The sequence below is a fragment of the Euphorbia lathyris genome, chromosome 3 (assembly GCF_963576675.1).
Source record: "Euphorbia lathyris chromosome 3, ddEupLath1.1, whole genome shotgun sequence".
Lineage (NCBI taxonomy): Eukaryota > Viridiplantae > Streptophyta > Magnoliopsida > Malpighiales > Euphorbiaceae > Euphorbia > Euphorbia lathyris.
In genome coordinates, this window is record NC_088912.1 from 91640896 (window position 1) to 91655096 (window position 14201).

General features: G+C 36.9%; 1 protein-coding gene across 1 annotated transcript; it reads right to left on the reverse strand.

Annotated features, from left to right (window-relative positions):
* Nucleotides 1-3420: 3420 nt before the first annotated feature.
* Nucleotides 3421-12467, reverse strand: LOC136223239 (ATPase 10, plasma membrane-type-like). Its single transcript, XM_066011137.1, has 22 exons — nucleotides 12281-12467; nucleotides 11324-11407; nucleotides 11110-11229; nucleotides 10928-11026; nucleotides 10672-10809; nucleotides 10430-10564; nucleotides 10148-10327; nucleotides 9760-9966; nucleotides 9519-9638; nucleotides 8314-8433; nucleotides 8110-8232; nucleotides 7827-7931; nucleotides 7313-7457; nucleotides 7023-7184; nucleotides 6667-6905; nucleotides 5722-5754; nucleotides 5517-5598; nucleotides 4834-4994; nucleotides 4571-4744; nucleotides 4297-4479; nucleotides 3913-4082; nucleotides 3421-3826 (listed from the first exon to the last, which is right to left on the reverse strand). The coding sequence occupies exons 2-22, from the start codon at nucleotides 11387-11389 to the stop codon at nucleotides 3730-3732; spliced, it is 2859 nt and encodes a 952-aa protein (XP_065867209.1). The 5' UTR covers nucleotides 11390-11407; nucleotides 12281-12467; the 3' UTR covers nucleotides 3421-3729.
* Between the last annotated feature and the right edge of the window lie 1734 nt (nucleotides 12468-14201).

Consider the following 14201-nt stretch of genomic DNA (forward strand, 5'->3'; position numbering starts at 1 on the left):
TGTGGATTGGTTAAATTGTTTAGATTCAATGACACATATTCAGGTGGTTGTCTCCCATGTGTTCCGTGAGGGAAATCAAGTGGCGGACGCTCTTGCTAATTACGGACGTCTGGCCTCAGATTTACAAATGTGGAATACCCTTCCAGACTTCTGCTCCTTTCTTGCTAGAGATAATGCCCTTGGTAGGGATGTGTTTAGATTTTCTTAAAACATTCTTTGTACTGGTTTCATACTTTTTTCATCTCTTCATTTATATATTTGGTTCTTTGCCTTTTCGGGGATGCCAACCTGGTTGAACTTCCCATTGGGCTAGATCCGTATTTCAATTAAAAAAAATGGTGTGCTTATTTTTTAGGAGGAGTGTATAAAATCGATAATGAGCAGAAACAAAATTTACAGGCCGTTGGAGTTGCAAATAATAGAAAAAAAAATTACAGGCCGTTGGAGGTGCAAATAATAAAAACAAAATTTACGGTTTAGGTGATGTTGGTTCGACATATTTGTAGGAGATTTTGTCCTTTGATAGGGCATTTTTACAAACTCAACAGTGGTCACTTTTTAGTCTGTTATTGGCATTTTTTTCTTTAACGGCACTGTGATATAAAAATAAGGGTTAATTACAAAAAACTACTCTGTGGTTTGCACTTTTTACAATATGGTATCTGTGGTATTTTTTTTTTTACAAACTCCTCCCGGTGGTTGTCACCGTTACCAAATTCGCAGAAACGGATGGAATTCCGTCAAGGGTGATGACGTGGCCAAGGGCAATTTTGTCATTAAAAAAATAAAAAATATAAATAGCAGAAAATCGAATTTAAACACACAAATACATCAAATACCCAAAATCCATTCGATTTTGCTAAAAATCCTACGATTCTTAAGCCTAAATCGTAAAAATCTTCAATCCAATATAAATCAGTCGCTTGGGTTGTTCTTCGCCTCAATTCGCAACCTAAGAAGATGTTTGCGGTCGTTTGAAGTTGCAGTCCCAAACTCACTAGCCCCTTCCTCATGAGCCCCAACCTCACTAGCCCCTTCCTCATTAGCACCTTCCTCATCGGCTCCCTCATCATGAGCACCAACCTCATTAGCCCTTTCCTCATGAGCCCCAACCTCATTACTCCCTTCCTCATAAGCTCCAACATCACTAACCACATGCCTCACTTGTGGTGCCGCATCAGTCATGTCCATATTAAGTGGTGGACTAAGGGCTTCAAAATAAATATCCCATTCGGGATAATCCTTGTTTGCTACACACATAAAAGCTACATTCTTGTTATCATCTATCTCTTCATAGGAGACCTCACCACTCAAACCAATTATATGATACCATATCCGACATCCATGTCTACACCCCAGGTCTCTGTAATACCCTAAAAGCTGAAAATATGACAGCAAGTCTATATCCACATCAACCTCAGCCACATCCCCTCCAATATACTCCATAGAATCGTCATAAGAAGACCATTTTCCCCCGTAATGAAGTACCAGAGTTATAATATCAGTCATAATCTGATACAAATGAAATGAAAGCGAAATTTAGTAAAGATACCAAGTATCCAAACACAAAAACATAACATGCATACATGGCATGCAAACAATTAAAAGGGATAAAAAAAACTTGAATCGCAACTCAACAAATCAACAGCAACGATGAATTTATCCACCAACAGTAACAGAAACCCTAAACCGATCAACAAAATCCAAAACGACTACTAAAGTAGAAGACTTTTCATACCTTGTCTGACACGTCAACCGAAGTAAGCCCACTGAACTTCCCTACTTGCTAAGCAGAAACGAAGCAAGAACCATGCTCTGTTACGCGAGAATCCGATGTAAATCCTTCGCACTGATACTCTCTTACTCGTTCATTGTAATTTACAGAAGAAAGATTAGCTGAATCAAGTATGTAGTAGGGCTAAAGTTACGTATTCGGTGGTTTCGAGAGGAAGATGAAGAAGGGTTAGAAGATCAAAGGTCAATGTGTTGTCTTTATTGTGTTTAAATTCGATTTTCTGCTATTAATATTTTTTATTTTTTTTAATGACAAAATTGCCCTTGGTCACGTCATCACCCTTGATGGAATTCCAGCCGTTTCCGCGAATTTGGTAACGGTGACAACCACCGGGAGGAGTTTGTAAAAAAAAATACCACAGATACCTGATAACATTGTGATATTATCCCAAGGATCAAAAGGGATATTCGCCTAAAGAACGCCACGTGTTAGTCGCCTGATACAGGAATTCCGCGGCGTATCGAAGTAAAGAGATCCGATGGGCGGATCACCAAGGACTCGCCAAGAGAGACCCGCAGGCGAACCTGTGAGGCGAATCTCCATAAGCTCTCAATCCGCCATTCGAACGGCTGAGCCGATCCGACAATAAAGACCATTAATGAGCTATCAATTAGCTAACCGCCACCTTAAGGGTAACCTGTAACCGCCATTAATGGGACATTAATGGAGACTTTCTAGTTACCAAAGGTTACGACTTCATGACTATATATAGCCTACGTCTCAGGCTATCAAGGTACACATTCACTTACCATTTGTCAATTCAGTTTGCTCTCTTGTTCTTCCTTACTGACTTTGGCATCGGAGCTTCCCCCGTCGAACCCAACGACGCCCCCACAGGGACGGAAGCTGATCGGAATTTCTCCACAAGTCATCAATACCATATTATAAAAAGTGCAAATCACATGGTAGTTTTTTGTAATTAACCCTAAAAATAATGACTTTTCTAAGAGTTCTCACATAGAGTATGTTTGGTTTTAGTTATTAATTTTTTTTCTTAGCTGTTTGTTATTATTGATAGCTAAAAAAAAAAAAAAAAAAAAAAAAGTTTATTTTCCTTTTGGAATAACCATAAACATCTATTACTAATTAAACACTTCAATTTTACTATTTGAGTTGGAAAAAACAAACCAAAAAAGCCAGAGAAACCAAACAGACACTAACATCGAGTTAATCTTTCATAGTCCTAGTGTAACATTTTGTAAGTTCTATGATTGTGCATTTAAAGTAGCAGTGTAACATTTTGCAAGTTCAATGAGTGTGCATTTAGCAAAGCGTCTGTCATGGTTGGGATTAGGGATGACATCTGTTCGGTTCAATTTGAGAATTCAAACCTCCAGAACTCTACTTAATTATAGTCAACAGAATAATTTGGTCCGGTCCTAAAGAAGAAATCAACTCTCCGGGCTCTGGATCTTTTATTTTGATACTCGATCCAATTCAAGAATCAGTGGACATATTTACTCGATAATAATATGAATTTAAAAATCTCCAAAATTGTACCCAATATAACTATGTAAGTCAACAATATCTAATTCTCATTTTCTTTATTTGGATATTCGGCCGGTTTAAATCTAATTCTCATTTTCTTTATTCGGATATTCAGCCCGGTTTAAAAATCTCCGAGATCAATATTCAACCATAGCTTCATCTTCTCATTATAAATAAAAGGAAATTTCACTGTATCATGTATCGTTATTACACTGGAATGATGGGATTTACCAAGATATTACAAGAAAATCTTTGCAACCAAGAATAAGAATTTCCAGATTCAAGACAAATTAATACTCCTTGTCTCTCCCAAAAATTTCTGAACAAAAAAAATAAAAAATTGCAATACATACTATGAAAAAAAATAATAAAAAAAAAAATTGACAACCTATTTGATTGGATCATTAATGCCATTCTAGAAAAAATTGAAGATTCAAGTAAGGGCTTCAAACTGTATGAGCTGATTGAATCACATTCAAGTCCAAATTCTTAAGCCTCACTACTGATTCAACGTGTCCTTTCAAAGTGTGAATCTCTCCGAGCCTAAACAGTTTTGAAAGAGTTGGTTAGCTAGGTATGTTCATGTCTGAAACTCGAAAGAAAATCATGCTGAAAGCAAAGATATATACCTGGCTATTTCAGCACGCCGTCTCGCCTGTTCAGCAATCAGAGAAGATCTTGATCTCCTGCCGTTGAATTCGAGGTTTGCATCCATCAATCCTTGCAGACTTCTCTGTGAAACAATCCATTTAGCTGCCCTATCTTCCTTTCCGTAATCTTTCTTCGAAGAAAATGCAGTCTGATGAAAATAGAAAGCACATCAGATGATTAACAACTCGTTTATAGTACTTATTATCGAACACAACCTGCGTATGGGTGCTCCTTAGGCATATGGAACTCTATAACTTTTGGTTTGACCGGTTTTGATACCATGTCAAAGAATCATATAACGAACAACGAATAGTATTTACTATCTCTAACACGTATTAGAGATTCCAAGTGAAAGAGCTAACCTTTCTGTCAAATACGAGATTCCAAGCTTCTCCGGACAAGGCATATCGAACAATGAACTTGATGATATCTAATGGTATATAGAAGATCAAACTATATAACCAAATAACACCAGCCCATCCCCATCCAATGCCACTAATATAAGCAAAGCTAATATTTGCATAGACAGCAATTAAGGTAGCCACCTAATCATCGGAAAAAAGAAAACGAAATTAGCGACTCAGTAGAACGCCAATCTCAGACTGTAAACAGAAGCATTGCTGGAATGAACTTTACCAATTGAGCCACCACAAACGCAATCATCAGAAGAGTTCCTGGTCTCTCCATAAACGACCAACTTTGACTACGCGTAACAAATATGAGAGCCTGGCTGATGATGCTAATTTGGAGATATACAGCAGATGAAACCTCTTCAGTATTGCCTGATAGCGATTTAACATTGAATGTTGTCTGCACCCAAATTAATAATCTTAAGTATCTGTTTGCAGGGATAATAACAATAGATGAAATACGGGTAGTTCCGAATAGAAAGATGATACCTCAAAGAAATCAGTGTCAATCACAATATAATAGAAAAGGACAGTAACCAAAGCAAGATATGTTCCAATGACAACTCCAGTTGCAAAAATCTCTTGTAGTTTCCAACTGTCTGGCCTTGGTGATGGCTTGACTCGGTCTTGGGAAATAGTCATGATTGTTCCTAATTACAAACACACAACACAAGATCAATCTTCAGTAAACGTATCCCGTGAAAATGTTTTCAGACAAAAATCTTTTTCTTTACTAATGGTATATGATCTGCATATGTAGCCTTGTGCTTATTTAGAGAATGAAAGTTCACATAGGTGGGAACTGATATGGCCAGGCAAAAATTGAAATTTAACCATGTACTAGTACAATTTAAAATTATAGCTCATGTACTCCAATTTTCGCACATTTGACTCATATACTTTTACTTTTATAGTAGAATTTGACCATTGACAAAAAGTTCGACTCTTGAAAACAGTTCCTTTCACAGTACATTACAAGCACTGTTAGGCCCTGTTCTTTTTTACTGAAATTAAGTAAAGTAAACTGAACTGAACTGAAATTTTACTGTTAAAAAACCGGATTTGAAGGTTGAAATTTTCTGTCAGGAGTCAGACTTTATGAAAAGTTACATCACAAGGGGCATATAGGAACCATAAAGACAGCGATAAGATTCTGCGGTTGGAAATATTACCGTCATTAAGTATTGCTATAATCAAAACCATGAAAGGAGGGAAGTCGTATTCCCATATCAAGGCCAGAAGCACAAAACCTAGCTGCAAAGGAATTCAGTTCAAGCATCAAGAGTTGAAAGAAAACAAACCTCGAAAATCTCAATGTTAAGTTCTGTTCAGAAAGGATATAATAATGTTTAGACAATTAATAGAAATTTAACTTACCACAATACGAATAGTTATCGAGACAGCATAAATCTGCAAATTGCATAAATCAAAATCAGTTAATACAACAACAACAACAACAAAGCCTTAGTCCCGAAATGATTCGGGGTCGGCTAACATGAACCATCATATAAAACCGTGAAAATCAAGTCGTGTCAGCGACACAGATTCGCTCCCTCCACTCCGTCCTATCCACTACCATATTTTCCTCAATTCCCAATAAACTCATATCACTCTCGATCACCCTCCTCCAAGTTTGCTTAGGTCTTCCCCTACCCCTCACCACTACATCCCTTTGCCACTCTTCGGTTCTCCTAACCGGCGCATCAAGCGCTCTACGTCTCACATGGCCAAACCACCTTAGTCGGTTTTCTCTCATTTTATTCTCAATAGATGTGACCCCTACTTTTGTCCTAATTATTTCATTACGCACCCGGTCCTTTCTCGTGTGACCACACATCCATCTCAACATACGCATCTCCGCCACCGACATCTTATGGATGTGGCAGTGTTTCACTGCCCAACACTCCGTACCATATAACAATGCTGGTCTAATTGCCGTCCGGTAGAATTTTCCCTTCAATCTATTAGGCATGCCGGGATCACAAAGGAAACCCGTAGCACTCTTCCACTTCGACCAACCAGCTTTAATCCTATGAGCAACATCTCCATCTACTTCTCCATCCGTTTGGATAATAGATCCTAAATACCGGAAGCAATCCGAGGCCTGAACAACTCTCCCATCTAGGGTGATTGTCCCTACCTCCCTACTCCTACGGCCGCTAAACTTACACTCCAAATATTCTGTCTTACTTCGACTCAACTTAAAGCCTCTAGATCAATATTGTAGCTAAATTTGAAACAAAGAATAAAAGGGACATAATGAAATATGACTAATGTGCGACAAATATGAAATATATACAAAAGAAAAGATCAATAATTAACCGTGTAGTTCTTCATTCTTTGGAATATAGCTCTGCTGGTTAAGACAGCACTGACAATGACACTTAATCCAGGCTCAGTTAAGACTATGTCGGAAGCACTTCTTGCAGCATCTGTAGAATCTGCAACTGCTATACCAATATCTGCTTTCTTCAATGCAGGAGCATCATTCACACCATCTCCAGTCATTCCAACCACATGCTTCTTTTCTTGTAGAATTTTCACAATTTCGTATTTGTGTTCTGAAAGTTACAGTTCAATTATAAATCGGATCAAGAGATGTGTAGATTGGAATGAGATATTTTGATTCTCTCTTAGGAAACATTACATAATCTAGCTTAAACTATGAAACCAAATACCAGGGAAAACTCCAGCAAAACCATCTGCCTTCTCGATGAGCTCATCCACTGGAAGAACTTCATTTTCGTCCTTGTGACGACCCAACAATGATGAAGAGGGGTACATGTTTGTTCCCATTCCAAGTCTTCTTCCTGTCTCCTTTGCAATTGCCAGCTGATCACCTAAATTTTCAAAATAATAATATTAAAGAGGCAGTAAGTAAAACTCCAGCATTAGAGAAAAGCATAATAATTGTAAAAATACATGTAAACGTATAAAGCACAAAATATCACATAAAAATTTCAGGTACCTGTGATCATCTTCACACAAACTCCAAGGTTAAGTGCTCTGCGGATCGTCTCAGCACTATCATGTCTGGGAGGATCAAACAAGGGCAACAAACCACAAAAAGTCCAAGGACCTCCAGGACTATCCTTAGTCTTTTCAGGCACTTCCTGCAACGGACCACATGAAATGATGTACATCAGGAAGATGAATTTGACACCAGAAAGAGTGTCCGGAGTTTTTTCTTCTCAATAAGAGCTCAAAAGTCAACCTTGTAATTTCTTCATTTTGGTATTATATAAAGGGCGGCCCGGTCGCATTACGCGTCCCCGCTGAGCGAGGGTCCGGGGAGGGGTCCCACCACAAGGGTGTATTGGGGGCAAGCCTTCCCTTGCCAATTTAATTGGCAAGAGGCCGCTCCTAAGACTCGAACCCGTGACCTCTGGTCACACGACAACAACGTTTTACCGTTGCGCCAAGGCTTGCCCTCTCATTTTGGTATTATATGAATAAGGAAAAGTTTGAAGCAGGCTGTGTACCTGAATTGCAACTCCAAGAGAACGCAGACCCCTTTCAGCAAATTTATCAATAATGGAATGAACTTTTCCAGCAATCTCGTCTTTCTCTTGGCACAGATGTAGGATCTGATATCATGAAAAATAAGAACAGAAACATCAGATGGCGGAACTTTCTAAAGTAAGGAAAACTAATCTAACTTTCTTATTCAGATACTATTAGGCAATGACTAAGAAACACTAAAAAGAACGATGCACGAAAAGAGTCCAGAACCCGGTAATGTACTATTCTGAAGGCTATTAATACCTGTTCAGGTGCTCCTTTGCTGGCACGATACCAGTTACCATCAGAATCAATGTATGTAATAGCAGTACGTTTGTCCACTGGATTGAAAGGCAGAAAGTGCATTTCCTGGATGTTTGCTCGGGCCTGAAGTCAATAAGATGAAATCATCTTGTATTATTATACTGAATAACAACAGAATAATTAATGACTATATTCAATCTTTACCTCCTTGGGATCAGAAAGCATGTTAACAATGGATGCATCAATAGCATCCTGATTCTCCATTCTAGATGCTCTTGCTGCAAGAAGGACAATAGTATCTTTTTCCATATCTTTGTTAAATACCTGTTTCAGATTAAATTTTGGTTAATTTCTTGAAGAAGAAGCAGAACTATCACCAGAGCCCAGAAGCTCTTTGGCGATACAACAAACTTTTTATGTATAATTTCTGTTTGAATTATGTCTTACCTTTGAAATTTGAGGTACAAACTATGGGTTACATATTTTTCATTTGAAATATAAAGATGAACTTATCCAAGAAAAAAAATGCTACTTACTAAACTAAATATTCTGATTCAAAACAGGACAATCTGTTAAGAAACAGAGAACTAGTGTATATGGTATTATTAGAAGTGAAAATAAGGTCCAGCCATAGTGTGATAATCAGGAAAAAAGATGAAGGGGTCAAAAAACTGAAATTTATTTTATCCCGCCACTTAATGGATAAAAGTATCTATTGATAGATTTTTTATTCGTGTTCTTGATTTGAAGTAGATGGAGATGTTGCTCATAGGATTAAAGCTGGTTGGTCGAAGTGAAAGAGTGCTACGGGTTTCCTTTGTGATCCCGGCATGCCTAATAGATTGAAGGGAAAATTCTACCGGACGGCAATTAGACCAGCATTGTTATATGGTACGGAGTGTTGGGCAGTGAAACACTGCCACATCCATAAGATGTCGGTGGCGGAGATGCGTATGTTGAGATGGATGTGTGGTCACACGAGAAAGGACCGGGTGCGTAATGAAATAATTAGGACAAAAGTAGGGGTCACATCTATTGAGAATAAAATGAGAGAAAACCGACTAAGGTGGTTTGGCCATGTGAGACGTAGAGCGCTTGATGCGTCGGTTAGGAGAACCGAAGAGTGGCAAAGGGATGTAGTGGTGAGGGGTAGGGGAAGACCTAAGCAAACTTGGAGGAGGGTGATCGAGAGTGATATGAGTTTATTGGGAATTGAGGAAAATATGGTAGTGGATAGGACGGAGTGGAGGGAGCGAATCTGTGTCGCTGACACGACTTGATTTTCACGGTTTTATATGATGGTTCATGTTAGCCGACCCCGAATCATTTCGGGACTAAGGCTTTGTTGTTGTTGTTGTTGTTCTTGATTTGAAGACAATCTTCATGGAAAATAAAATAGCCTTTTGTACCTCAACAAGGTTTTGATCAACTGTGAGGCGATTCAAGGTGAGAGTTCCAGTTTTGTCACTGCAGAGAACATCCATTCCTGCCATTTCTTCAATTGCAGTCATCCTCTTTGTAATGGCACCCTTAAAAAAGTAACAAAAGAAAAGGTTTGCAAAGAATGCCAACATTGAATGAAAAATTTGATGATTTATGAACCATGATACTTTCATTGTTTTGATATATACAGAAGTTTAAGATCTGCACCTGTTGAGATAGCCGATGAGAGCCAATTGCAAGTGTTACAGATAAAACTGTGGGCATAGCTATAGGTATTCCTCCAATCAATAGAACAAGGAGGTTATTGATTCCATCTCTATACGAACGCTGCTGTATCGGGAACATGACAATGATTTCAAGAATCATCCCCACTGCAATCGAGCAAATGCAGAAGTTCCCGATGGATGTAAGGACCTATCACAAAAGAAAATTTTAATTCAGTCATAAGTCATATCATACTCCATTCCAGTTTTGAGCTTTCTGATTGTAAAAGGTCTCTGAATATGTAAGACCGGCCTTAATGCAAAATTTGTAGAATAGATTTCATTAAATTTCTGAATTTCTATGAAAATGTTGATAATTGCATATGATCTACCTGTTGGAAATGTCCAACAACTTCAGTCGAATCTACTAAATGTGCTGCTTTACCAAAAAAGGTGTTGACACCAGTTGCTATGACCACAGCTTCAATTTCACCTTGCTTGCAAGTTGAACCAGAAAATACCTCATCTCCTGTCCTCTTGGTGACAGGGAGAGATTCTCCGGTAAGAGCTGACTGCAAGAAAAATGTTTCAAATTTAGTACTGTATTCATCATAAGCTTATAATACAGAACGAACAATGTAAAATGACTTTTCAAGTGTTTAAAATGCACTTGCCTGGTCAATTTTTAGTGGATCGCCTTCAAGCAATCGAGCATCTGCTGGGACTATATCCCCAAGCTTAATGCTGATTACATCTCCCGGTACCAAAACAGCTGCATCTTGTTCTTGCCACTGTCCATCTCTGAGGACCTACACAATCGAGTGATCATAAATTAGATTCTGTTTAGTCATAAATTTCTAAATAAACATATATCGTTTGTCATAATATTTGAGGGCCCCAATGAAAGCTATCATACCTTTGTTTTGGGTGCCAAACGGGCCATAAGTGCAGATGCAGCATTCCCAGCATTATTTTCCTCTATAAAACTAATTGTTGAATTTATTATTAGCAGGCATACAATTCCTACAAAGTCCTGCCAGTCAGGACCTTGACCCTGAAACACCATTTTTAGAAGAATTAGAAAGCAGAGGTACTAATGCTGAATCTATTCGAAACAGAAGCAAGTAAAAAGGACAAGCAAGGACAAAATGGAAGTAAAATAAGTTACGCACTCCACCATTGGCAAGGACAATGGCCATTATAGCTGCAGCTTCCATAACCCATGATAAAGGATTCCACATAAAACTAAGGAACTTCAAAAACTTGTTCTCCTGCATCATTATAATGGAGGCTTATCAATATGCTGATAAACTTTTCATGCAGATTAACAATACTCTATAACTCTTAAACTTACAGTCTTCTCTTCAAGCATGTTCGGGCCAAAGATCTGCAACCGAATTTCAGCATCTTCAGATGAAAGACCTCCTCGTGTAGTTCTCAGCTGCTCAAATACTTCATCAAGTGGCAAGCGTTCCTATAAAACAAAGTTTTGAAAAGATTTTAGTACTAGAAATTATCGACATTCCAAACATGTGATTAATAGTTTATTTCATTGTTGCGCAACTTACCAAATCTATCCCATCTCGGTTAAAGTTATCAGGATCCAGCAATGGCTTGTCGAGCTCCTCAGCCATGATTCAAGCCTCGGGAACCTGGATCAAAGTACAAACAAACATTTTGTCATCAATAACAAGGAATGGAGTTTCAATACTACACAGCATCATGTACAAATTAATGGTGACACATCATAGCCATATAACCATTTATTGCGAGAATTTTCTAAATATTAAAGAACTACTTAAGTAATATGGAAACTCGTATTAAGTGCTTATGAATCTGCTCATACAAATTACCCAAGAATCTTCCAGCCAGTAATCTTGTTTTACCACCTTACAAAGTTAGCAAAAATCTACTTGTTTTGAGCTTAAAATTGTGAGAAAGTTAAGACACAGTAACTTATCCCAAATCATTAATGTGAAGCTAAATCACTCAAGTTTGATCAATGCCAATTAGATCTTAGTTGAAGCATTAATCAAATCGAGTTTGGTCAAATCAAACACCTCCTCCCTAATCCCATTTGCATGGAACATCAATATAATTATGTCTTAGATCTTTCTACACTTCTCACAATTCACCTCTGCCGAAACAATGAAGTGTCTCTAGCTGTCTCAAGAGCCTAAAAACAGAACCATTTCTCTAGATCATCACAGTTCAGCAACCACTTTGCCATGGAAGCATTTACAAATGCCACAAACAATTAATCAAATTCCCCAAATTTATCTCAAACACTAGCATTTCACTAATTAGTTCCATAACTGACAATGTAAATAACCTTCAAACTATAATTACGCTCCAAATGTACCAATTGGAAAGATTCACTCCTCACTTAGACAATTAATCAAACACCTTATGAACAAGATGAAGAACAAACTCAAACACCATCACATTGGATTCAGAAAATATAATTTGAAATCAATTGGCATAATAGTACAATTGAACACATACATTAACTGAAATTCACTTACTCTCTGAAAGCTTGGAAGAGAATGAGAGAACACTAGTGAATGATAAGAAAGGTCCCCAGTTTCATGTGGATAAAATTGAAGTGGAAGAGGAAACTAAGCTAGTATAGTCTGAGAAAGAAAAGGGTATAGTAGAGAATGCTTAAAAAGGAGTGGTAACAGATGATGATCTGGTAGTAGCTGCTGACTGTTTGTTGGAAGATGAAGACGAGCAGCTAATAATCTTGATCTTAGATGTCTTAATCTGGGATTTTTCATCTTATTAAAATCAAAAGAAAGTGGAGACGTGTGCTTCATTTTGGAGGAAGAAAGAGGTTTTCTTTGTTTTACACTCTCAAATCGGTGCTGCTGAAGAGTGGGGAAAGAAGGAAGGAAGAAAGACTGGTGGAGTATAACTAACTTTCAAAACTTACCCTTCAAACCTAACGGTCACTAGTTCGCTTTATTTCCCTCTAAAATCTAGGGTAAATTACGCTTATGACCCCTAAAATTTGACTTGACTTTCTTTATAATATTTGGATTTTAAAATAGGATATAAAAGTGTCTAAAACTGATATAAAATAAAAGTGTCTAAATTTTTTCTCTTGGTTATTTTAAGCTTTTTTTTAGGGTAAATTTTAAATTATAATATAAAAGTAGGGCTGTAAATGAGCTGAGCCGCTCGGTGGTCGACTCGATAAAAGCTCAGCTCGACTCGGCTCGATTTGTAAATGAGCCGCTCATGAGCACGATTTACTGACTCGGTTCGTAAACGAACCAATCTTGAACAGGTCAAAGCTCGGCTCGAAAGCTCACGAGCAGGCTCGATTAGAACATTATGAACAAATTTTAATTTTGTAGAATACTATATAGTTTTGTGTTAGTTCACAAATATCTAAATTTAATATTATTTCATTTGCTATTAGATGACTTCGTTCACAAACATAATAAATGAGTAATAGACGAACTATTTGTAAGCATCATGTTTATTTATGCACGAACTTTGCTTGTGAGCTTGTTTATGTACACAATTAAAGAGTTATTTACGAGCAAACTTCACAAATATAATTACCGATTTACTCACAAATAATTCATGGTTAGATAATTTTCTTAATGAATCAAGTCCAAAGAGAATTTTGGACTCGAAACAAGCTCGAAGCTCGGCTCAAACTCGTTGAGCAAGCCAAAGCTCAGCTCGGGCTCGAGCTCGTTAATTTTATAGCGAGCCGAGCTTGAGCAGGTCAAAACTCGGTTCGGCTCGGCTCGATTACAGCCTATATAAAAGTCACTTAACCTTATATTTTCTAATATTATAACCATTAAATTTCAATTAACGCTCCAAAATTACTGTTATTGATCTCAAAATAGAAAATTTTAAGAATTGATAATATTTTAAACAACTTTAATTCTTTAAAAAAATTTATTTTAAGATCATAAAGATGTTGTTTAGTCATAAAATTTCTGAATTAAATTAAGACGTAATTACATTAAAAATCAGATTTTTATTTTTATTTACATTTATCAAAATCGTGTTTATGTATTTTATCATTATATGATTTTAAATCTTAAAATATCATAATATCATAACTTTATTTTTGTTTTTATCAAATTTTAAGTTATTTAGTTATACGAAAAAACAGTTTTTAAAGAAACCATCAATTTGACATTTAAATAAATTTATTTAAGAATATGAAACACTTATAAATAATTTGCCAATTCTGATTATCATGTAGTTTATCCTTAAATTAATATCCAAAAAGAATTGGAGTAACATAATTCTCAGTGATTTTTACTCAATAAATAACCTAACACAACCATATTTCTATCAAACTCAGTCTTTTTTTCATATTTTTTTTTTTTTTTTTTTTTGTCAATATGTACATCAAACTTGTTAAGTGGGGTGGTTTGGTATGAAAAAGATACGCTATAATTTTGGGATCTTATG

Coding starts and splice junctions, on each gene's coding strand:
- LOC136223239 (XM_066011137.1), bottom strand. CDS start 11,389: ATGGCTGAGGAGCTCGACAAGCCATTGCTGGATCCTGATAACTTTAAC. Junction 9,639..9,759: donor CTCATCGGCTATCTCAACAG/GTGCAGATCTTA, acceptor TACTTTTTTAAG/GGTGCCATTACAAAGAGGAT. Junction 5,599..5,721: donor CGATAACTATTCGTATTGTG/GTAAGTTAAATT, acceptor ATTCCTTTGCAG/CTAGGTTTTGTGCTTCTGGC.